At 52.4% G+C, this 25154-nt stretch overlaps 1 protein-coding gene across 1 annotated transcript in view; it reads right to left on the bottom strand.

Annotated features, from left to right (window-relative positions):
• Positions 1-13608: 13608 nt before the first annotated feature.
• GALNT16 (polypeptide N-acetylgalactosaminyltransferase 16) overlaps positions 13609-25154 on the bottom strand; it is a 94429-nt gene continuing 82883 nt past the window's right edge. The window contains exons 13-15 of the mRNA XM_066342561.1: positions 20277-20418; positions 19565-19687; positions 13609-15808 (exon numbers count right to left, since the gene is read on the bottom strand). Coding sequence (XP_066198658.1) covers positions 15671-15808; positions 19565-19687; positions 20277-20418 — 403 coding nt within the window. The 3' untranslated portion in view covers positions 13609-15670. The remainder of the gene's footprint in view (positions 15809-19564; positions 19688-20276; positions 20419-25154) is intronic.

Here is a 25154-nt window from a genome sequence, read left to right on the forward strand (position 1 = left end):
TTTCGAAACTGGTGACCTCAGCATTCTAGATTGATGCTTTATCCACTGCACCACCACGGGTCAGACTAGCCAATCGTTTTGTAATGTCTGTCGTGTTCCAGACCCAATGCCAGGTGCCCAGACAAAATGGACATGTTTCCAGAGGGTCCTGACTCAGGCAACTTTATCGGCCTGCAGTCTGGCGTTGTACAGCGTCCTGTGCTTAGAAGGGTCCCTCACAGCGATCATCATTTTTGAAATTCTTAGTAGTTTATGAATTAATTTTATTTTGCACTAAACCCCACAAAGTATGTAGTCAACCTTATCCTGACAATAACTCTAGAAACCTCCTCTGCACATTCAGCTTTGAAAACAGTTTAGGAACAAGTCAGTAGCCCCTACACTACTGTTAATAATTTAACAGGCTACCTTATATGTTTAAAGCTATGTAAAGAATAAGTGGTTTACAGAGATAGTATAGTTTAAAAATATAATTCTGGGACAGGACCCTCCGTAGTTCCCCAGATCTGTCTCTTGCTTCAACAGTGTTTGGACAGAACAGACCCAGGGACGCCCCTTCTTCCGGCCACCAGCCACCCTCCAAACTCTTTTCCAGCCAGCACCTTCAGAACCACCTCGGCCACCCTCAGCCTTGGAGACCGGCCAACGCTGTTTTTTTGAACCCAACTCCTTATTGCCAAGCAACTGTGAGCTCCCAAATTCATCAGAATTATTCTACCAAGGTGGAGGCTGCTGTCAACCAGTCAGCCTGCATCTGGGGGCCTCCTACACCTACCTCTCTCTGGCCTTCTATTTGGGCCGCAGCAATGCAGTTTGGAGGGCGTGGCTGCTCCTCTGCGTGTTGGCTGAGTTGTCTGGGGAGAAGCACGAGGGAACCCAGTGGCTCTTAGAGATGCAGGATGAGCACAGCGCTGGCTTGTGCGGAGCCTTCCCGAGAGAGTGCTGAGAAACGCAGGGCGCCATGGAAGCGCTGGTGGAGAAGAACCTGAGCCAGGCCCTTGTGGGTCTGCGTGCCCTGGGTCCTACCCGCACAGACTCCCAGCTCTGTGACTTCTGGGAGAAGCGCTTCCTGGGTGAGCAGGTGGAACTCATCCAGAAGGTGGGCAACACCTGGCTAGCCTCTGCAGGCTGGCAGCCCCCAGGCTGGGCTGGGCGACTGTCTTATTGTGAAGGGCTCACCCTCAAGCACAGCCGGAGCCGTTGGCGCCCAGAGGCCTTTGAGGGGCCCCTCTGCCTCCCCTGGCGTCTGGCTTCTGCCTGAGCCTCTCCCTGCAACCCCTAGGCAGCCTTTTAACCACCCTGGAGCCTTCTGCCATGCATTGGACCAAATGGAAACGATAAAGCTTTTTGCAGGAAAAAACAACAACAAAAGAATATAATTCCGGGAACCAGACACCGTTGGAGTTCAGGCCCTGCCTGATGTGACCTTGAACAAGTCACATAACATCTCCTAACTTTGATTTCCTCTTACAGATGGAGATAGTGATAGTGCCAACCCCACAGTTAGCTTCAGAATTAAATAAAATAATACTTAAAACATCTAGGTCAGGTTCTGGGTGTCCTGAAGAGCAGGTGCGATCACCCAGCTACTGACTCCCTCCTTTGCTCTCCCTTCTTTGGCACCTCCCACTGTCCCATAGACACTCCCCTCCCCGGGTGAATCTGGGTCAGCCTTAGTGGTGGCTAGAGAAAAAACAAGGAATTACAGCTTTCAGGGAATAACATTTTACTTAAAAACTGCTTGAGCTGAAGACTTTGTAGATGTTTGCAATTTGTATGCAAATAAACTAAAGACTTCTATCCTGAGCAGAGACAGGGCCCTAGGCAAAAACTTCAAGGTCAGGGCTTGGAGCACAGAGAAGCCTTCATCAGTTTCTCTTTGTGGTCAGTTTCAACTAAAACCCGTAGATAATCCCAATGCTGCGGTTTTCACTGCCGCCTAAATTTAACAACTTCATTAGTATGGAAGCAGTTTTCTCTCTAGGTAGGTGCATCCCCATCTGTAGTGGCTGCATCATCTCCGCTGAGTGATTTTTGTTTTCGCATTCATTGTCTGTTTAATCAGGCACTGATTGGACATTAGCCTGCAAATACTGGGCCTCCTGTGCCTAAGGAAAAGGAATTCCCACTGGTCAAACCTCACCTGATTCCTGGAAAACCCAAGTCAGTAACCAGATTAGAAGAGAAACTGAGAACAAATTGACATGATTTCCAAACCCTGCGTCCCGTAACCAGACTCGGAACTGGGGGAGAAGAGTGGTTTCACTTCTCTCATCCATTCACTCACCACACTTACTGAGACCGTGCACGAGGCCCTGTAGTGGTTGATGTGGACAAGTCCTTTTCTCATGCAGTATGCAGTCTAATGGGCCCTTGATTCCAAGTAAAGGAGGGGAAGTATGGACACCCGCGGAGCCCGTGAGAAGGCCCCTGACCCAGTGGCTAGAGATGGAGGCAGGGCACCTCAGGGAAGCTTGAGATTGTAATTCTTTTTTTTTTTTTTTTTTAATATTTTTATTTGCCTGACCAGGCGGTGGCGCAGTGGATAGAGTGTCGGACTGGGATGCAGAGGGCCCGGGTTTGAGACTCCAAGGTCGCCAGCTTGAGTGCGGGCTCATCTGGTTTGAGGAAAAGCCCACCAGCTTGAACCCAAGGTCGCTGGCTCCAGCAAGGGGTTACTCGGTCTGCTGAAGGCCCACGGTCAAGGCACATATGAGAAAGCAATCAATGAACAACTAAGGTGTTGCAACGCGCAATGAAAAACTAATGATTGATGCTTCTCATCTCTCTCCGTTCTTGTCTGACTGTCCCTGTCTATCCCTCTCTCTGACTCACTCACTGTCTCTGTAAAAAAATAAATAAATAAAAATTTAAAAAATATATATTTTTATTTTTAAAGATTTTTTATTTATTCATTATAGAGAGGGGGGAGAGAGAGAGAGAGTGAAAGAAGGGGGGAGGAGCAGGAAGCATCAACTCCCATATGTGCCTTGACCAGGCAAGCCCAGGGTTTTGAACCGGCAACCTCAGCGTTTCCAGGTTGACACTTTACCCACTGCGCCACCACAGGTCAGGCCAAGATTGTAATTCTTGCCCGTGGATTATATCCATTTGTCCAGCTCTCAGCCCCATGCCTGACAGGGCTTCTCTGTAAAGTTAATGAGGCTGGTATGCACCTGTGTTGGGCAAACAAGCATATTAGGCTTGCTAACTTGTACTTTGCCTGATTGGTGCATGAGCTGGGGCAGCACCATGTGTGTCTAGTCTGTGTGGGGCTGCAGGTGCTTGCCCTCAGGGCAGCAGGTTGTAGATTGCAGGTTGCCTGCTGCCATTGGGAGGGGCATTGTTTGCCATTGTTTGCCTGAGAGGGGGTTTTCCCCAGCCTGTTTTGCTTGTGAGTGCTGAGAGAGATGGAGAAGCAGCAGTGTGCCCTGCCTGCTTGCTCGTCCTTTGTTGCCAGACTCTAATAAATGGAATGGCCCTCCATTTTCCAGCCCCACAGTTCTTTCCTTTACTGTCGGCCTGAATCCATTGTGAACCTGCATGGCTACAACCACCGGCCTTACGACCTGTCTGGAACACATGCCCACTTTTGGAGTCCTGGGGACCCTGGGCTGGGGTTGGAGCCTCTTCCCAGAGAGGCTGTTTTGCCTCACACCAGATGCATTCATTCATTCACGAGTAGTTGTTGCCCACAGCCTCTGTGTCAAGCTCTAGCGCTCTAGCTGCGAACAAGACAAATACCTCCTCAAAGATTTGGGCATTCCTTTGAGTACCATGTCTCCTTTTCTTTTTCTTTTTCTTTCTTTCTTTTTTTTTTTTTTTTTTTTTGTATTTTTCTGAAGCTGGAAACGGGGAGAGGCAGTCAGACAGACTCCCGCATGCGCCCGACCGGGATCCACCCAGCACGCCCACCAGGGGCGACGCTCTGCCCCTCCGGGGCGTCACTCTGCCCCTCCAGGGCGTCGCTCTGCTGTGACCAGAGCCACTCTAGCGCCTGGGGCAGAGGCCAAGGAGCCATCCCCAGCACCCGGGCCATCTTTGCTCCGATGGAGCCTTTGCTGCGGGAGGGGAAGAGAGAGACAGAGAGGAAGGGGGGGGGGTGGAGAAGCAAATGGGCGCTTCTCCTATGTGCCCTGGCGGGGAATCGAACCCGGGTCCCCCCGCATGCCAGGCCGACGCTCTACCGCTGAGCCAACCGGCCAGGGCCTTGTCTCCTTTTCTTTATTCCAACCCCTTCGCAAATGTCACCTCATTCAAACCTCACAACATCCCTAAGGAGTAGGGAGTATTATCCCGTTTCACCAGGGAGGGGACCAAGGCTCAGAAAGGTCAAGTGACCGACGCACGTTGCCAGCTACTTAGAGGAAGAGCCAGGCTTCTTCTCTGGGTTTGGCTGCACAGCCCCTGCTTTTTCCCCCTGGCCCGGCCGAGTGGGCTCTGGGCTGGGAAGCAGCCTCCCAACCACCGCTTCTGTGTCATTGGTAAATATCTGCGGGCCTTTCAACAACGTGGCTTTGTCCTCCTCCCTCAGAGGATGCTCTCCTGAGCAGCAAGGCCACGCCCTGTGTGGCCTCCACAGACAGGCCACCTGCATAGGGCACCAGCACAGCCCCCATCTCCTCGGTTCTGTGGGGCCGGCCCAGAGAGCCCTAATCCATGTCAGACAAGGGGTGCGGATGAGACCCCAGAAGTCTGCTCCAAAGACCCCAGAAGAAACCATTCTTCCTGCCTCATAACTGCCTCCTCCTGGCCCTCATCCTAGCCCTCCCTGCTAGCCTGAATATTTCCAAAGCCTTATCGGAACATCAAGACCCCAGCTGTGCCTCGGCTGGATAGCTTGGTTGGTTAGAGTGTCGTCCCAATGCACAAAGGTTGTGGGTTCAATCCCCAGTCAGGGTACATACAGGAACACAAGAACAGATCATTGTTTCTCTCTCTCTCTCTCCCTCTCTCCTTTCCTCTCTCTCTAAAACCAATAAATTAAAAACTAAGTAAATAGAAAGGCCCCAGCTGAATCTATTTTCCTTATTTCTCAAAGGTAAAGCAAGTGCCACCAAAAAAGTTTTCATAGTCTGATCAGCCATCTCCAACTCAGGACCAAGTGGATGCCGGGACTCCCCACCTCCTCTTTTTCTGGTTGGCTTCCTTCACGTCCCATGTCTGAGCTGTAAGGCCTTGTCCTGGTGACTGGAGAATGTCCTTAGCAGCTGGAAAACCCCCGGCCTTGGGTCTACCTCTCTGGCCTGCCCCGGGGTCAAAGAAATATTCTCTAACGTCCCCAGACCCCTGCATAAGCTTTCCAGTTCATATGTCTGACCACAGCACTTTCTCATTTGATCTCCCCCCACATCACCCCCATTTTACAGTTGTGGACACAGACTCAAAGCCTAAGTGACTTGCTGAAGGTCACCCTGCTCATAAAGGGCTGGCTGGGAGCAACTTTCCCTCACTGTAAGACCAGAGCTCTCCTTCCCTGTTGTCACACAGTAAAGCAGCCAAGAAATAACGGATGGCACATTTGATTATAATAAATTTAAAATAAGCTCAGCTGCTTGATGAGCCTGCGAAGTCCCCGGTGCCCGGTGAAAACGGGGTGCACCCATCAGGCTCCACGAAGCACCCGCAAGTCCCCGTCTCAGGCTGACAGAGCCACAGTGGCAGGTCTGCAAAAGGAGGTTCCACCTGACCCGGCACAAAGCTAGCATCTGAGGAAAAACAACGCAAAACAGAGGAACAGTGCCAGGAAGACCTTTGGAAACAAGATTCCTGGCTAGGACGTGTGAGAAAACAGACATTGGAGCAAAGCGGCCTCAGCCTGTTAGGCGAGATCATTCAGGGGGGCTCACGTTCCTGAGCTCCGAAGAAAACACCTGGTACCAGGCAGAGTCATCAGCAACTGATCTGTCGCCCACGGTGTCATGTTTTGGGTTCTGCCAAGTCCTGGTACTACCGAGTTCGTGCTCTGTGACTTGGGACCTATTGGCCTCTCAGTCTATTTCTATAACAATAGGGTCAATCCTGGTCCGCCCAACCTCTAAGCCTTCTAAGAATCACTCATGAGCCTGACCTGTGGTGGCGCAGTGGATAAAGCATTGATCTGGAATGCTGAGGTCCCCGGTTCAAAACCCTAGGCTTGCCTCGTCAAGGTACATATGGGAGTTGATGCTTCCTGCTCCTCCCTTCTCTCTCTCTCTCTCTCTCTCTCTCTCCTCTCTAAAATAAATAAAGTCTTTAAAAAGAAATCACTCATGAAAGGATGTGGGGTATTAAGAAGACAAGCCTGGGGCTCCAAAGTGAGACAGTTCTGCGTGGGGCCCATTTCCTTAAGTGCAAGGTGGGGAAATAATACAACAGTGTCAGGGTTGGAGTGAGGAGACAAACCAACGTGCCCAAGGCAGAGAAGGGCAGGAAGGGGCACGGACCCTGTGTCGGACTTCATGATTTGAAATCCTGGCTCTCCCCCAGACTAGTCTGGTAATGTTGGGCATGAGTGTTAACCAACCTGGGTTCAGTTTCCTAGTTTGTGAATGGGGTGACCATGAAAACACCTGATAGAGTTGTAAGGATTAAAGAAGCTAACACGTGTGATCCCCAGTGACTGGTGAACCAGTGATAGTGCTGGCTATGAATGTCATCAGCGGGATGATCCACAGAAAGGAGTGAGCGACATAACGCACCGTAGCGCATGCCCATTCTGAGTGCTGGAGGGGAGCGTGATTCCTTGATTAATGAATCTTCTGGGGTGGAAGCTTTTCTATAATGAAGTCAGCCATACGTGGCCGGTGTTGGGAAAAAACTCATAAATCACACAAAGCAAGGCTGACATGTGGCATCTGGCTCAGCCGCAAACCTCGGCCCAGCCTCGTACCTACTCTCCCCGCCCCGGAGAGATCCAGCGCAGCCCAGAGCATGAAGGCAGCCTGCTCAGTGGAGGCATGGCCTCAGCACACTGCCTCTGCTCTGAGCCTTCTGTGCCGGGAGTAACCCATGTCCTCCAGGCAGGGGATCCGGACCCATCTCAGTCACCAAACTAGTGGCTCTCAAACTGAGAGTGCATCAGAATCCCCTGGGGGCGTTTTAACTCAGATGGCTAAGCCACACCCCCAGAGCCTCCAAGTCAGTTGATCTGGGTGGGGCCCAAGAGTTTGCAATTTTACTAAGTTCCCAAGAAATAGTGATGCTGCCACTCCTGGGACTGCAATTTGAGACCTACATTTCTGGGGGACTGAGTAGAAATCTTGCTATTTGTCCTTGGGCAATTTTCTTCTTCCCACTCCCTCTTCCATAAAGTGCGTATGCCAGAACCTTCCTCATGGGAGGTGTTGAAGGCAATGAGAGAATGCACACGGCATCAAGTTCTGGGTACCCAGGAAATAAATGCTCAATCTACGTCAGCCCTTAGCATCACCAACGCATGGTTTCTGAGGGCTTAGAGACAACAGACAAGCAGGAAGGGTGGGCTTGTGAAGACACTAAACTTTTAAGGAGAAGTGAGTGGGAAAATGAACAAACGTGAATTGAGTGTTTTCTGAATGCAATGCACTAATTACTAAATGCTTTACCATACACACACACACACACACACACTCTCTCTCTCTCTCTCTCTCTCTCTCTCACTCACTCACCCCCAGCTAGAATCTTATTTCATTCAGCAAGCCCACAATTACTGGCAGTCTTGAGAACCAGGTGTGCTGTGGCTGTGGGAAGTGCAAAGCTGGAGCAAACAGGTCACGTTAGCAAGGAGCCACAGTCCAACAGGAAAGAGAAGGAGAATAAGGACTGGAGAAGGCAAGTCCACATCACTGCATAAGAAGGACGGTGTTGACCACGGCTGGAGAGGAACGTTAATGATGTTGAAGAAATAATCTGGAGAGATGCCTTCAAACAGGAGGGAGATCTAGGAAGGTGCCCTATGGAAGCAGCATTTGTTGGAAAAACTGGGTAGCATTCAGCCCATGGAGATGACAAAATAGAGGGCAGAAGGAACAGCAAAAGCACAAACAAGAGAAGGCAGGACACAACTACCAGAAACAGGACACAGGGCAGCCCGGCTGGCCCAGCTGCCTGGTGTCAAGATGTGTGGCCCTGACCACTGGTGGTTAACAGGGCTCCTCTGAGCCCATTCCATGTCCCCTGTGTGGAAGATGCTCAGCACATCATTATGGGTTTGATGTGTTCATGGTGATGCGTGTAAGATGCATGATGCATCCTGGCGAACCTCCAACCACTGCCCAGAGCCTACTAACCTTCCCAACATCCATCAGAACGATAGGGAAGGTCTGCAGGGTGTGAGCACAGGGTGGCAGTAACACACACACACACAGAAGAAAGCCCCCATGCCAGTCTACTGCCCCCAGCCACTTACTGTGACCTGAATTAACTTTTAACAACCCCTACTCTCCCACCGCCATGGAGAACAGGGCTCTGGAGATCAGCATCATCCCGGAGCAAAGGCAGCCCCCTCTTTTTCCACCATGAACAGAGAAACTGCAGCTGCCCAAGAGTCTATGGGGCCTGCGGGTCTCCATACTTCAGTGAGCCACTCGCCAGGCGGGGAGCTGCCTCGAACCCAGACGCCCTGTTAGGGAGGCTCTCAGCAACCACCTCTAGAGATTCTTCCCTCCTGGTTCTGGACCCAAAGCTCCAGACTCCACTGCCAGCCCTGGAAAAGCTGGGGAAATTTCCCCTAACTGGGGGAGTATCTCTGTCACTGCTCTCTTCAGGTGCTGGTTCTGGGTCAGACCTCTGGCCCCCAGGGTACGTGTAATGATCTGGTTTCCACATTCATCTGGCTCCCAGGGTACGTGTAATGAGGAGCACGGGCTGGCCTTCCTTCCCCCTTGGCTTCTTGCAGTGGAGTCGAGTGCCCCCATACTCAGTCCAGGGCCGGGGCCCATCCTCACTCCCCTGCATGGCTTCCCGTCCCTCCTGCTTCAGAGGGATGAAGACTCAGTGTACCCGAATCACCCAGGCCGCTCAGCACACATACGGAAACTCAGCAGGTCTGGGGCTGAGCCCAGGAGCCTAGCAGGTTGTCTGGCTGTATCTTTAGGGACACTTCTTTACTTTGAAAGACAAGTTGTTGAAAGGCAAGCCTAGTTTTCAATAATTGGAGGGGGTCAGAGATAACTTGAGCCGGGAGGAAGGAGAGAACTAGTCTTTCTGGAACACTGCCTGGTCCTTTGTATTCATTCTCCCTACATCAGAATCACTGAATTTTCCAGGCCATGTAGCCCCACCCTTTCTTTTGTCCTCTCCAAACAAAGCAAACTGGGCCCTGGAGGAAATGGTCTCTGGCTCCAGAAGCAGAAAGCACTGTCTGTTTGGGTTTAAATGGCTCCCATAGCTAACTTTGAGAATTCGTCTATGGTTACAGACTTGTCCACATCCTCACGGTGCTGCATGTGCTGGGGTGGCAGCTCAGCACTTCCCAGCCAGTGCTGAGCTGCCAGCTGGGCTAGTACAGCCCTTTGACCTCAGCTGTCCTCACCTGGCCCACCTTTTACCCAGCCAGACCATCATGTAGCCCCCAGAGGCCCCACCTTGCTGCTTCCACAGCTCCTGCCTTCCTGCAGCTTCTATCATGTGGTATTATGGTTGCCTGCTCATTTGTTCATCTCCCCTGCTAGAACATTAGTTCTGAGGGCAAGGACAGAATCTGTTTATGTTTGTGTCACTGCCTCTAGCAAAGTGCCTAGGATGGAACAGGCACTCAGAAAATGGTCATTAACAATAGCAATGACAGGCCCTGGCCAGTGGCTCGGTGGATAGAGTGTCAGCCCGGTGTATGGACTTCCCAGGTTCAATACCTGGTGCACACAGGAGAAGTATCCATCTGTTTCTCTCCCCTTCCTTCTCTCCCTCTTCCCTTCCCGCAGCCAGTAGTTCAGTTGGTTTGAGTGTGGCCTCAGGCACTGAGGATAGCTCGGTGGTTCAAGCATCAGCCTCAGGCACTAATAATAGCTTGATACTTGAGCATTGGCCATGACAGGGTTGTGGGGTGGATCCTGGTGGGGTGCATGTGGGAGTCTGCCTATCTCCCATCTCACCTAAAACAAAGCAAAAACAATAGTAATGACAGTTGTTTTAGACACTGAAAAAGGGTTGGGTACTTTCCAGTCATTAACAAATTAGTCCTCACAAAAACCCTCTAATGTGTTTCAGATGTGAAACAAGTGAGTTAGGTTTGCTCACTTATATTTTGCATTGGCACAGGGCAGCACCATGTGTACGGTCTGTAGCAGGCTGCAGGTGCTTGCCTTCAGGGCCGCAGACCGCACATTGTGAATTGCCTGCCTCCATGGGCAGGGGCGGCTGTTTGCTACTGCTTGCAGGAGAAGGGGTATTTTGGGCTCAGCCTATTTGGCTGGGGAGTGCAGAGGCTGATGGGAGCCTGTGAGTCTGGTGAGTCTGGAGAATGAGTCCGGGGAGTCTGAAATGCTGAGGGGCTTGGGAGCCCTGAGAGAAAGGGAAATGGTCTTCCCTGCCTATTTTTGCTCGTCTGTCTTTACGAGACTTTAATAAATGGGATGGCCCACTGTTTTCTGGCTCCACAGTTCTTTTACCATCTGCCCAAATCCATTGCGAATCTGCATGGCCATGGCAGCGGCCACTGGCCTTACATATCCCCATCTTACAGGTGAGGAAACCAAGGCTGAGAAATGAAATAACTTATTCAAGGGCACACAGCTAGAAAGTGGCAGAGTGGGATGAACCCCGCTGATCAGGCCTCTGGAGTCTCTCTTCCTGGACTCCATGGAGTTGAATTCCACAGCCGAGGGCTGTCCTCAGGTGGCTCTGGGCCTCAATCCATCTGGGATACCCAAGGAGGGGTCCTCTCCCCTCCAAGGCCAGGGGAGAGGACCCCTTCCTGTTCTGCCTTGAGGTTTTTGCAACGTGCCTAGCAGCAAAGACCTCAAGATGGGAGAAGTTGCCTGGATCCCCCTCCTTTCTTCTGGAGGAAACTGACTCAGAGCATCACAGGGGACACACAGAAATACCACAGACGTTGAGAACATTGTCAGGAAGGATCAAGTCCAGCCTTTCCCTTCCAGGTTTCCTTTCCTGTATGCCTGGGGGGAGAGGCCACACCCGTCAGTGCTGGAAGGCACTCCGCAGGCCTAGGAGTGCCAGACCTCTCCAAGGACAGTAATGTTGCCAGGGTTATTTCTCCCAATCGCACACGGGGAGGCTGAGGGGCACAGGGAAGTGCCTTTGTGGAAACCAAAGCCAAGTCACAGAGACCCAGGGACGGAGGAAGCCCCTGCTGCTGGACGAATGGGAGGTTGGCCCCATACAAGTTGGCCTCACCTTCCTGACCCCAGGGAGCTCTGGGAAGCCCACTTTTCTGTTGGGTTATGTAAGGCCCATTGTTACTGGCCAGTCCAAGGGCGTTTGCTGATTCCTCCAGGACTTGGCTTAAGGCTAACAGCTTAAATTTCCAGGGAGGGAGAAAAGGTTGGGGGTGGGAGAGAAAATGGGCCTAGAGAAGTAGCTTTTTTTTCTTTAAGAGAGACAGACAGGAAGGGAGAGAGATGAGAAGCATCAACTCATAGTTGTGGCACTTTAGTTGTTCATTGATTGCTTTCTCATAGGTGCCTTGACGGGGGCGGGGGGGGGGGACTGAGGGGGGATGCTCCAGCTGAGTCAGTGACCCATTGCTCAAGCCAGCAACTTTGGACTCAAGCCAGCTGTTACAGTAATATAATGTTATAGTAATTAAATATATAGAAATATAGAAAAATATGGGAGATATATAGAAATAAGGATATAATATTAAAAGCTATTAAGGCAAGTGAATAAGGCTATGATGTCTGGACAGGAATTAATCTAGTGTGTACAGATATGATAGGCAGTCTGCCTTTTGTGCAGGGCCCAGTTAGAGTGCGTGTGAAGTTATATATAGATAAAAAGTGGCTTGATGTAACAACTCTGTAGGCTAACATAAACAAGAAGCTTTCCTAGGAACACCTTAAAAATGGCTTGATTGACTTTTTGGTAGATTAACATAAAAAGGGCTCCCTGCTAGGAATTCCCAAAAAGGTGGTTTGATGTGATAATCCCATAGGTTAACACCTGTTAGAAGGCTAGGCCAGAAAGGGTACTTAAGCTGAGGGGGCCCCAGCTGCAGTCAGTCATCCAGACTCCAACGTTGAACGTGGACGCCACTCTGTCCAAGGACAACTGAGAGGAACACGCCAACAAGACTCCATTGAGCTGTAACCAGGCACATCATAGGATATGTGAGTAATAAACTGCCTGTGTGATTCTTGCAACTAACTTGTGTGTTGGTCATGTCTTTCCTCCGGTGGCAGTTAGTGTTGGCACTGGTAAGTAGAATCCTCATAGCCACCTCAAGTAGTCTCAAAGAGGCTGCCAGCCCTGCTGTTAAGCAGGAGTGTCCCGCTGTGCAGGGAAGTCGAATTGGGGATGCCTGAACAATATAGAGCTCAGGCTCTACTGGGATACTAGTGACCTCTGGGCTCAAGCCAGCGACCACGGGGTCATGTCTATGATCCCACGCTCAAGCTGATAATCTTGGGGTTTCAAACCTGGTACCTCAGTGTCCCATGTCCACACTCTATCCACTGCGCCCCCGCCTGGTCGGGTGAGAGGTAGCTTTGGGGGAGGGCAAGCGTGTGCACCAGAGCCCTTTAAGGAGGTAGTGAAAATAGACGGAAAGTGGAAAGCTGGCCCGACCTGGCCAGAGGAGAGGCCCAAGGAGGCAGTGGGCAGTGGGCTGTGCTCCTCGGGGGGATGGACAATGGACAGTGACTGCAGCCAGAGTGACCTGGAGTAGATTGTCCCCTCTGCCAAGCTAAGCCCAAGCTGGGCTTGCAGCTATGACGTGAGCTTGGAACTGTCACCAGCCAGCAGCCTGCTCCAGGCCCCTCAGGCCTGGTGCTCACTAGTTCTGGGGAGTCCAGATGAGCCCTGAGATGAGGTGGGGACAGGGACTAAAACGGCTACATTCAGGAGAGGTTTAGTCTCTCACTGGCTTGCTCACTACAGTGCATACGTGCACCAAAGCATCTGTTCCTACCTGGATCAGTTCAGCTTCTGATCACAATGGCAGGGCTTTGCAGTGGTTTCCACGGAAACATGAGGCAGCGCATCTGTTACCGGTCAGACAAGGCTAGGTTGCTGGGGTACTTCTTGGAATTATTTTACTGTTTCTACCCAGGAAGATGGCCCGCCTGCATTTTTACCACGGCCTTCTTGTGTGGTGGAGGTGAAGGGCAATTCAGAGGGGCCGTGGCTGGCACTCAGGGAGAGAGGCTTGGCAAAAGGCGAGCATTTGGAGAAGCACCTTGGTTTCCGTTTCGAAGCCCCAAGTAGTGTCCTTCAATGAGGTCACAGGAGCCTGGCCCAGCAGCAGGGCCACCTGCCGGCTCCCCCCAGAGCAGCCAGCCCATCACCCAGGAGCCCTTAGGGCACCACAGGGCACACAGGCCAAGGAGCAAGCTCTGAGGTGCAGGAGGGGGTTAGACTCGAGCACATTCAGTTTCACTTTTACAGAACAGAGGCCCCAACTTCCCTCAGAGGCAGAGGGGCTGGAGCTGAAGGGTTGGTCTGGATTCAGAAAGGAAGGCGCTGGTGCACGTGTACGTGTGAGAAGTGGTTTTATTCCAGGTGTGTGTTCATAAAGACGAGATCCTCACGGACAGCTACTGGCACATGCTTTGGTCAAGAAGAGGAAAAGCAAAAACAGAATAGGGCTGAGTCCCTCAAATGGTGGCTGACAAGTGGTAAGCCTGGTCTGACTACGGGGAAGAAGGGACCTCCCTAAGGCCCTCTGAGCAGCAGTCCTCATATTCAGGAGAAGCCTTGTTCCCCATCCCTCCCCCAAAGGTACTCACTGCCCACCAGGGTGGACACACACCACAGAACTAGCGGCGTATGAAACATCACAACAGAGGATGGGAGAAGTGTGGCCCCGTGCTGTGAGCACACAGGGCGCATGCTGGGCACATAGCACTGCTGTGGGGACACCAGTGAGAGCAGGAGGTGAGGAAGCCACTGAGACCCCTCCAGGGCGGTGCTGCAGACCAGGGACCCTTGGCTTCTGGCCCCACGGGCTGCACGGAGGGAGCAAGTGACAGCAGTTTAGGCACACCAGGGAGGGAGATGGGGCAGGGCAACTCAGTGGGTAGTAGCTCCAATCCAGAGCAGAGGCTCAGACCCTTTGGGGACCAAGGACCTCTGTAAGAATCTGGGGGAGTCCATGGGCCTTCTCCCCAGGAAAACGCATATATGCACCCACATGCGCTATTTGCGGGACAGTTTCAGGAGATTCCTAGGCCCTATGGAATCCGTGAACTCCCCAGAGGTCTCAGGCTGGTTTGCTTTGGGAGGGGTTCCCCCTAGGGGTCCTGGTACCACCAGTCTTTTGCCCAAGATCACACTGCCTGAGCTAGTGGGGCAGGAGAAGAGGGACAGGGGGGATAACAGAAGTGGTTCCAAGAGCAGGCCATGGGGTCGGGGGAGGCCCGGTGGCTGTGAGAGTAACTGGTACCTCTCTGCACAATCAGGAGCCACCAGCCAGCCTCCTGCCCACTGCAGTGCCTGACCCTCAAGGGCCTCCCTCCGGAGGTGGGGAGAGGATAAGGCTGAGCCTGGCTGATTCACTCCCTGGCGACGTAGAAAATGCCCATGCTCCGGAAAAGAGTTCCCGTGCTGACGGGCCACCCCATTCCATAATGCTGTATTTACAGAGGCAGAAGCTTTTGAGAAGGCAGGTGTCAAAAACTATGAATGAGGATGGGATTGCTTAGTGGTGCATGTGGCTGCCTGTCCTTACAGGCCCTCGTGGTGGGCCCAGGCAAGGGCACAAGGCACCAGCAGGTCATTAAGGCCCAAGGGAGAGGTCTTGTCCTGACACCTGGCCAAACGGAAGTGGGGTCTGTTTAGTAATCTGTGTCCCAGGGCTGCCCCTGAAGATCACCCTGCAGCCTCTTGCTAAGAACGTCGGGGCCAGGGCCCAGTGTCCTGGGGCTGTGTAGCACGGGAGGACTGGGTCCCGGGAGGAGACCCGCTCTTTGGGTGCCACACTGCTTTTCCATCCACTCCTTCTGCCAGTCACCCAGGCTTTGCCCCGGACCCCATCTCTCCCACGCCCAACCCAGCACATCCTGGGACAGGCCACCACGCTTCTCACTTCCTTCTGGCTCTCCACCTTCCCTGCAGACTGCCCCTCTCCTCCTAGCCTCAGTCTCCCCATCCACGCCACCTACGTTCTCTTCTTACGCCCGATCCCACAAGCAGACCCTGTGACACAGTGGGGATCCTGTGTGGGCTCCTGTCCTCGCTCTCCCCAGCCAGCAAGGGAGGGCACCCAGACCACTGTCCAGGCCCCTAGGAAGAAGAGGGGGGGGGGAAAGGGCGAGGGCACCTGCCCAGACTCTGCCCAGCGGCGGTCCCGCAGCCTGACCTTCTTCTCTCCCGGGGCGAGAGCAGGTCAGCAGCCGGGGCATCGGGCACGCTCCCTACCCTGCCCCGTGCCCTCCCTGTACAAGCTTTGGGGAATGGCGTCTCATGGCAGGGGTGTTTGCTGATGATTCTGGCAGAAATGTGAGGAGATGGAAACGGCCCGCTTTACACGCCCCCACCCTAACCCCTCCAGTCCCAAAGTCTCATGCAAAAGGTGCAGGAGGTCCTGGGGCTACCGTCATGTGTGCGGCAACAGCTGCCACTGCTGGGCTGGGGCGTCAGCCTGGCACTTGCTGGCCACCAGCTGCTCGGGCATGGCCTCCAGGCAGAGGCCACTGACAGAATGCTGGATGAAAGAGGCTTTTTTCCTCCACCTCTGGGGGAGAAACAGGGAAGGAGGGAAATGAGAAAACAGTGATTAAGAATAATAAAAATGCTCACATCCTCATTGCACATGTATATAAATGGCCCTGCATATATACCTAGGACACCCCCCCCCCATTTAAACAGTCTGTGTGTCCCTTACATAAGTGGCCCCCCACCGCACACGGGCTTTAAGCCCATGCCTCCCGATGCACTCTTGTTCTGCAGTCTGGCATGAAGTTACTGTCTAGATCAGAGGAGCACAGGCTGAACTGAACCCAGAAATGTATTTTGTTTGGCCTGCACAGTGTTAATTTAAAATTTGGCTTAGTCTCCACATAAAAATCTGCCTTTCTAGCTTCTCTTCAGACATGACTCAGTTTCTTTCATGACATCAGCTAGTTGGGGCTGAGGAGCTAATCTCTGCTGTGAATGGACCCTCATCTCAGGTCGCCTGAGTCCCGTCCAGGCTTCCCCACCTGCTCTCTGCAGGCACTTGAATTTGAGTTCCTGGACCAGGTGACTCTTTTACTTCTTCAGACAAGATTTCGTCTTTCTGCTGCTCTAAGCGTCTGCCCTGGCCTGTGGAACTGTGCGGCTGGTTGCCTACACTTTTAGCGGGAGCTGCCTGCCTTCTCCGTAGAAAGTGAGGCCAGCGGGATGGTGGGGCACTTGAATCCCCTATAAGAGTCATTGGAGGGGCTCCCAGGTCAGTGCTTTCACTTGCTGGTGCCTCCCCTCCCCAGGCTTGCCCAGGGGAAGGAGAGTTGTTCCCATAGAATGTTTTGGAAGTGCTTGGATGATGAGCTATGGTCTGGAAGCTTGGTCTATTTTTGGTTTCTTTCCTGTCTCCCTCCCATGCATCCATCTCCCCTCTCCCTATATCCACACTGTCCTCCCTAAAAAATAGAGAGTGCTCCTGATCATGTGGATGGAGCCTAGAGGGGGAGGGGCCATGTTCTTTTTGGAGCAGCTAGGAGAAGGGAGAGGAGCGGCCGGCAGCTTTGGGCCAAGGGATGCAGGGGGAGGTGGGGTGAGCGGAAAAGGACTCAACTTGGGACATGCACACAGGGTGGAAGGTGGGGACTTTGGAGCCCGAGTTCCCCTTGGGAATGCAGGACTATGAGACGTGGGGCTGAGAACCAGCTTCTCTGGCCCATGTGGCCTCAGCACAGAAGGGTCCCTGGCCTAAGGTCTGGGCGGTAGGTGAGACAGGGCTTTCTGAAACTCATAGCATCCTATCGTCTGTGCTCTTTTAGTCTCTAACTTCCTGAAAGGGCTGGCCATACTTCCCACCTGGGCATTGTTGGACCACGCCCTTCTTTCATCTCTGTGGCCAACATGACTTGCATATTCTTTGGCATGAGTAGGTACTCAATGCAGTTTTGTTTTATGAAGAATAAATGCATGGAAGACCCTGGTCGGTTGGCTTAGTGGTAGAGCGTTGGCCTGGTGTGTGCAAGTGCTGGGTTTGATTCCTGGTCAGGGCACACAGGAGAAGCATCCATCTGCTTCTCCACCCTTCCCCCTCTTGCTTCTCTCTCTCTCTTTCTTCTCCTCCCCTCCTGCAGCCATGGCTCAATTAGAGTAAGTTGGTGCCCGGCACTGAGGATGGCTCCATGGCCTCCACCTCAGGCGCTAAAAAATGGCTTCAGTTGCGACAAAGCAAGGGACACAGATGGGTAGAGCACTGCCCCCTAGTGGGCTTTCTGGGTGGATCTAGGTTGGGGCGCATGCAGGAGATTGTCTCTGCCTCCCCTCCTCTCCCTAAGAAAAAAAAAAAAAAATAATAATAATAATAATAATAATAATAATAAATGCATGGATAATGAATGAATGACCCAATCACTAAGTGTTCCCCAAATCACAAGATTCCCACTTCCTACCAATGCCATCAGGCATAGTCTCCGGGCCTCCTCAACTCCCCTGGCTACTCAGCCCTGGAGGTGGCCAGACAGTCTCGGTTCTTACAGACCCCTTGCAAGGCAGGCAGGGGAGGGAGCTCTTCATTTTGTAATGATACTGAGGTTCACAGGTGAGGGGTATGACCAAGCTGGGACTTGCTGACTCGGTCACACGGGCTCAAGCGCACAGGGGACCTGTCAGATACCTGACACCCAAGTGACCTTGGACATGGGAACAAAGGAGGACCAGGAAGGAAGGCCAAGATTGGAGAAGGTGCTGTTAGTGGGAGAGTTGCTCATCTGCCCTCCTGGAGCAGGGGCTCAGCTCCCTAGAGTGCTGTTCGGGGCCTGGCAGGACTTGCAGGAGCAGAATGAGTGAGGATAAGGGAGATCCTATGAGCCCTATAGGCTGGGTCAGCCTGAAGGGGAAACGGATGCTTCAGCTCCAGAGAAGCGTGTGCACAGTAGCTGTCCTGGGCACCACCTCCGGCTCTAGCCTTAACCAGGGGGCATGGGAGTGGGCCAACGGCTTGGCTCTCCGAGCTCTATGCTCCAGGTGAAGGGGAGCCTCAGGACCCCTCACTGCAGGGCAGGGGCAGGGCCAGGGGGCAGGGAGAAGGGGCTGGGGAGGACCAGCTGTACTCCTCCAATCCGAAAGCGCTTCAGAAATGTCTGGTCGGCCCAGCAAGCAGCCATGGCACATGAGCCTCTGAGACAAGGCAAGGAGGGGACTGAGCTGCTTTTCCAGGACGGAATGACAAACTGCCAGTCATCCCTAAGGAGCTGCTCAGGGCCAAGGGAACAGTGGGAGGAGGACCCTTTTCCAGGACGGAATGACAAACTGCCAGTCATCCCTAAGGAGCTGCTCAGGGCCAAGGGAACAGTGGGAGGAGGACCCTGCAGACCAACTCAGGGAGCCAGGCAGCCCCCTCACCCTCATCCTGCCCCACAGGCTGGCCAGAGTCAGGCACAGGGCGGGCAGCCCAGAAGGGGCAGGCAGAGCCAGAGCTGGAGCAGACCTCTGGCCTTCGTGTCCCAGTCTCTGGACGGAGCTGTGGCCCCCCAGCCAGGCAGGGAGTGACACAGGAGGGAGCCAGGCTGACTCTGTCCCTGGCTGCTGTGCACCCTAAGCAGGTCACTTCATCTCTCTGATCATCAGTTTCTTTCTCAACAGGTGGGCCTGTCCCGTCTCCCAGGATTAACGCAGACAGGGTGAAAGAGTGTTTGACAAACGGTGCCCGTGTAAGGCTGCCGCGACGGCTTGGAAGTCGGTGGATCTGTTTCCCCAGTCAGCCGGCAGGCAGGAAACACTGAGCGTCACTGTGAGCTGCGTTAAGGCAGGGGGCTTGGGGAGTCACACACCGGGGTTTTAATCCCAGCTCCACCGCATCCCAGCAGTGTGGTCTAACACATATCTCTTAAATTTAGGGAGCCTCAGTCTTGTCCCCCGTCATGGGGATAGTACTAGAGCCTACGTCGCCAGGTTGCTGGGGGGCTTAGATGAGACAATCCACAGAAGAGCCCTAGTCCAGGCCCCGTGAAAGCTGACACCAATTGTGGCTGTGGCGGTGTCAGGTGTCAGAGGCCAGGAACACTGTTGACAAAACAAACAGTCCCTGACCTGCCTCAGCTCACAAACCAGCAGGACAGACAGGGAACAAATATTTACCTCAAGAACTTCCTCCTGAATAAAATAGATTTGACTTAGATCATAACTTAAGCCTGACTGATGACAGGTCCTCATTCTGGAGGGTCTACCTGAGTCTGTATGTCTCAGCCTGGGGCCCCCCTGTCGGGCTGCCACCCCCACTGTGTGTGCCCCTGGGGCGCTTGGCCAGCCTACGCCCAGGGGTGAGGAGGCTTACCTGCCGGCCTTCTCTGGGGTTGCACGCCTGTAGGACGACCGGGGACCCAGGGGAGGCGGAGGTGGAGGTGGCAGTCAGGCACTTCCCCTGCTGCTGGATAAGATGGTCACTGAACAGCCATGCCTGCAAGACAGGGGCCAGACAGGCTGAGTCCAGAAACACAGCGACGGATGGACAGATGGGTGGGTGGATAGGTGATAAAGCAAACACACTGTGTATTTTGGTAGAATTTTCTACTAATATGGGTGGGTATACAATTCTTTCAACTTATTCTATATGTTTGAAATTTTTCATAATAAAATACTGTGGGAGCTTGGGCAATGGAAAATATTAAGGGATGTTGGGGGTGTGAAGAAAGATAGGACATGGGACCAGGTCAGCCAGGAAGCTTGTCCGTGACGGGGGCTCCTTGACTTGCTCTAGTTCTGCACACGTGTGCACATACAGGAGTCCTGGATCCCCTGCTGCCCGTCACATAAGCTGCATCCCAGGAGAAACCGGGCGCTGTTCGGGCAGCATTTGTCCCTCTGTAAGGAGAAAGTGGGTGGCGCACAGAGGGCAACAGAGCCTGGAGCAGACCCAAGGAGCAGAGTGGGAGGGGACGGCGGGCAGGGTCCCCGGGAGGAGGGGTTTGTGGAGGGTGTAGACAGAGAGAGGATGAGCATGAGCAGAGGAAAGCCCCTCACCCCACTCTGGGTTCTAAGTGGCTTACCTGGGGTGCTGGGGGGCTCTTGATAGACCCTCTGCAGACCCCCACTCCGAGCAGGAAGTTACCAGCAGTGTCCTGGCCCTGAGACTCTAAGCAATTAGCCCCCTGCTTAATGATGCCGGGGAGCACTTCTTTCTCGGGGATCCTGAGAGAAAAGGCAGGGTCAGGCTTGTTCTCTGCCCTCCTTGGGCTTGCCCATGCTTACGCAGGGGGCAGCCCCGGGCAGCTCCCGGGGCGCCAGGGTCTCCGTGGGAAGGAACAGTGGGGGCAGACCTAGCTAACAAGGGGTGGGGGCGCAGGGATTCCTCTGGGAAGGCAGGCCTGGGCCCCCCTAGGTTCTGAGCAGCACCAGGAGCCACAGGGACAGCCCTGGGTGGAGGTGTGAGAGGACCCTGGGGAGGAGCGCTCAGGCCAGAAACCCGAACTCCCCTGGCCAGAGAGAGGAAAGCCAGGGAGAGGCTGGAGCCCGCATGGGGGCTCAGCAAACAATCTCAAAATGACAGGGAAGGGGTCCCTTTAAAGAGGCAAATTTAAAATACACATATATAAAAATATTCAGTCTCACTAATGATTAAAGAAATGTGTATTAGCCTGACCAGACGGTGGTGCAGTGAATAGAGTGTCAGCCTGGGATGCGGAGGACCCAGGTTTGAAACCCCAAGGTCACTGGTTTGAGTGCGGGCTCGTCCAGCTTGAGTACAGGATCACAGACATGACCCCATGGTGGTGGGCTTGTGTCCAAAGGTCACTGGCTTGAAGCCTAAGGTTGCCTGCTTGAGCAAGGGGTCACTGGCTCAGCTGGAGCCCCCAGGTCAAGGGACATATAAAAAAGCAATTAGCGGCCCTGGCCAGTTGGCTCAGTGGTAGAGCGTCAGCCTGGCGTGCGGGAGTCCCGGGTTCAATTCCCGGCCAGGGCACACAGGAGAAGCGCCCATCTGCTTCTCCACCCCTCCCCCTCTCCTTCCTCTCTGTCTCTCTCTTCCCCTCCCACAGACAAGGCTCCATTGGAGCAAAGTTGGCCCGGGCGCTGAGGATGGCTCCATGGCCTCTGCCTCAGGCGCTGGAATGGCTCTGGTTGCAGCAGAGCGACACCCCAAGATGGGCAGAGCATCGCCCCTTGGTGGGCGTGCCGGGTGGATCCCGGTCGGGTGCATGCGGGAGTCTGTCTGACTGCCTCCCCGTTTCCAACTTCAGAGAAATACAAAACAAAAAAAAGCAATCAATGAACAGCTAAAGTGCCACAGCTTCTAACCTCTCTCCCTTCCTGTCTGTCTGTCTCTCTCTGGCTTAAAAAAAAGAAAAAGGAAAAAAAAATAAGCCTGACCAGGAGGTGGTGCAGTAGATAGAGCCTCGGCTGGGACCCAGAGGACCCAGGTTAAAAACCTCGAGGTTGCCAGGTTGAGCGCGAGCTCATCCAGCTGGAGCACAGGCTCATCAGCTTGAGCCCAAGGTCACTGGCTTTAGCATGGGATCATAGACATGACCCCTTGGTTGCTGGCTTGAGCCCAAAGGTTGCTGACCTGAAGCCGAAGGTCGCTGGCTTAAGCAAGGGGTCACTGGCTCAGCTGGAGCCCCCTCCCATCAAGCCACATATGAGAAAGAAATCAATGAACTAAGGTGCCGTAACAAAGAATTGATGCTTCTCATCTCTCTTTTTTCCTGTCTGTCTGTTCCTCTCTGTCCCTCTGTCTCTAACTAAAAAAAAAAAAATGTATTGGAAAGTACTTGTTTACCATACCTGTACATATTATACATTTATATATGCATTTATATATAAAATATATATTATATATAAAATAACATATTTATACATGTAAATATATATATATAAAGTATATTTATATATATTAATATCCAGTGTTGGCACTAGCTGTGGGATTGGGTTTTCTCATAGCCCACCAGTGAAAGCATATAATTAACCTAACTTTTCTGGAAGGTAATGTGTTATTATTATTATTATTATTATATATCAAAGGCCTTAAAAAAGTGTACACTTTTTGTCTGACCAGGAGGTGGCACAGTGGATAGAGCGCCGGACTGGGATGTGGAGGACCCAGGTTCGAGACCCCAAGGTCACCAGCTTGAGCATGGGCTCATCTGGTTTGAGCAAAAAGCTCACCAGCTTGAGCCCAAGGTCGCTGGCTCAAGCAAGGGGTCACTTGGTCTGCTGAAGGCCCACGGTCAAGGCACATATGAGAAAGCAATCAATGAACAATTAAGGTGTTGCAACGAAAAACTAATGATTGATGCTTCTCATCTCTCCGTTCCTCTCAGTCTGTCCCTGTCTATCCCTCTCTCTGACTCTCTCTGTCTCTGTAAAAAAAAAAAAAAAAAAGTGTACACTTTTGACCTCACCATCCCACGTCAGGGAACTTAATATCTTATGACAATAATCATAGCTGTGTGCAGAGATTTAGTTTAAAAGCTATTCATCTCAGAGTGGTTGCTTATATGAAAACATTGGAAATTCCTGGATATCCAAGAATAGGGGATGGGCAACGTAAATTGTGATTCATCTGCAGGATGGAAAAGCCTTTAACCCTTAAAAGTGACCGTGAAAGATTATCTGGCAATGTGGGAAAATGTTCAGAACATGCTAAGTAAAACAGGTATTTCAAAATACTATATTATGAAAACACTTTATATGTACAGCAGAAATTTGCGAGAACACACACACACACACACACACACACACACACACATTGACAATAAGACACAGCATCATACCCTGTGGGCAAATGATATACTCGGGTTTAGGAGGTTATACGTGCTCTTGGACTGTGGACCCATGAGAGTGATGGGGAACCAGGAGGACTTAGAGTCTGGCCATGTGCCTAACTGGCCTCCTGTTAACTCAGTTGGGAAGAGAACTTGGGCAGGGGTGGGGGCATCAGAACATTCGGACGTTCTCCGAAGTAGACATCCTGCAGGATCTTGGCCAAACCAGGTCTTCTTCCTCAGAGTTGCTGGAAACCCCCAGAACCTCAGAACTGACCCGTTCTCACAGAGCCTCGGGAGCCTCCTTCGTGTCCTCTCCTACACCCCTGGCGGTAGTGCAGGCCAACTATTAGAATCCCATTTGGAAGAAAGTTGGTATCATTTGGTCCAACTGATCTCCTTTCTGACCCTGGTGCCTTGACCTGAGAACTGGGGCAGATCATGAATGCGTAGACTGGGAAAGAGTAATCTGGACATGAATGGGGTGTGTGCTTTCTTTATTAACAGCAATAAATTATTTTTTAAACTTTCACACGAATGATGGCTTACGCTCTTCATTTAACATAGCTGATTTCATCCACTCTCCTGCCTTAGGATCGACTGATCCAAGTTTCTGATGGCTATAAAACACTTCTTCCTCTTGGTCCTCGGGGGATGACTTGGGACACTCTGTATGGGGACTGGGGTGAGCGGAGGAAGAGCAATTCTAGGTCTCACCTCCACTAACACCTCCCCCAGGCTTCCCAGTGCCTGCCCAAGGCCTCGCGTCTATGGCGCCATCCAGATGTTGTATGCACTCTGACAGAATGTAAAGAAATGGCTTTTTCTGGCCCTGGCCGGTTGGCTCAGTGGTAGAGCGTCGGCCTGGCGTGCAGAAGTCCCGCGTTCGATTCCTGGCCCGGGCACACAGGAGAAGCGCCCATCTGCTTCTCCACCCCTCCCCCTCTCCTTCCTCTCTGTCTCTCTCTTCCCCTCCCGCAGCCAAGGCTCCATTGGAGCAAAGATGGCCCGGGCGCTGGGGATGGCTCCTTGGCCTCTGCCCCAGGCGCTAGAGTGGCTCTGGTCGTGACAGAGCGACGCCCCGGAGGGGCAGAGCATCGCCCCCTGGTGGGCAGAGCATCGCCCCTGGTGGGCGTGCCAGGTGGATCCCGGTCAGGCGCATGCGGGAGTCTGTCTGACTGTCTCTCCCCGTTTCCAACTTCAGAAAAATACAAAAAAAAAAAAAAAAAAAGGAATGGCTTTTTCTTCAGAAATGACACGTCTGAATGAAACCATCCCCTTAGAAGTGGTCACCTGAGGAAGTTATTATAGTTTTATAAATTAATGTTCCTCCCTTCACGGCTATCGTCCAGGGAGCTGGGGATTATCTGGGCTGCCAGCTTTCTTCTGAGGGAGCTGCCATTGCTCAGATCGTTGTGGAATTCCTCAGAGATCACACCCAGTGCCAGTTTATTTTGGTGACTTGTTTCAGTCTTGTTCCACTGTATTTGGGACGCAGGATTATATTATCTGGGTTAATCTAGTGTATTCACTGGTCTTGGCTATAATGTAACTATAGCTGTTTTCCAACAGTCAAATCTGCCCTGAAAGACAAAGTCTTGCCTCCCAAGAACATGTGAGCTCTGAGGGGCGGAGTGTTCTGGAAAGCCATGGCAGCATCTTGGGGAGAAAGCAGGCAGCAGCAGGAAAAGCCACTCCCCAAGGGGACAGCGATAGAAGGAAGAATGCCAACTTTAAAGCTATTACTGAGGCTAATTGACTCTGATTCATCTAGAAATATTTATTGAGAGGCCATTTTGGGACAGGCAATAAACACAACAGATAAACACTTCTACCCTCATGGAGTTGACTGTCAAGTGCGGAGAGATGAGCACACATTAACTGGCCAGATGTATGCTAGGTGATGGTAAGGGTGACAGAGGATAAGGAAGCAGGAATTCTAGGGATGAGGGAGGTGGGGGTCTGCACATTCTGAGTGTTCAGATGAGGTCTCTCTGAGAAGGGGACATTTGGGCAAGACCTGAAGGAGGTGAGGAAATGAGCCATGTGGATGTAGCCAAGACACTCAGAAGGATTTGAAATAAGAAAGGGAGACTCCTCTCCACCTGTCCCTGGCCATTATCACTGGTCACCCATGGGCTGTTTAGTGCACACACATGTGCA

Source organism: Saccopteryx leptura, chromosome 6, assembly GCF_036850995.1.
Source record: "Saccopteryx leptura isolate mSacLep1 chromosome 6, mSacLep1_pri_phased_curated, whole genome shotgun sequence".
Taxonomy (NCBI): Eukaryota; Metazoa; Chordata; class Mammalia; order Chiroptera; family Emballonuridae; genus Saccopteryx; species Saccopteryx leptura.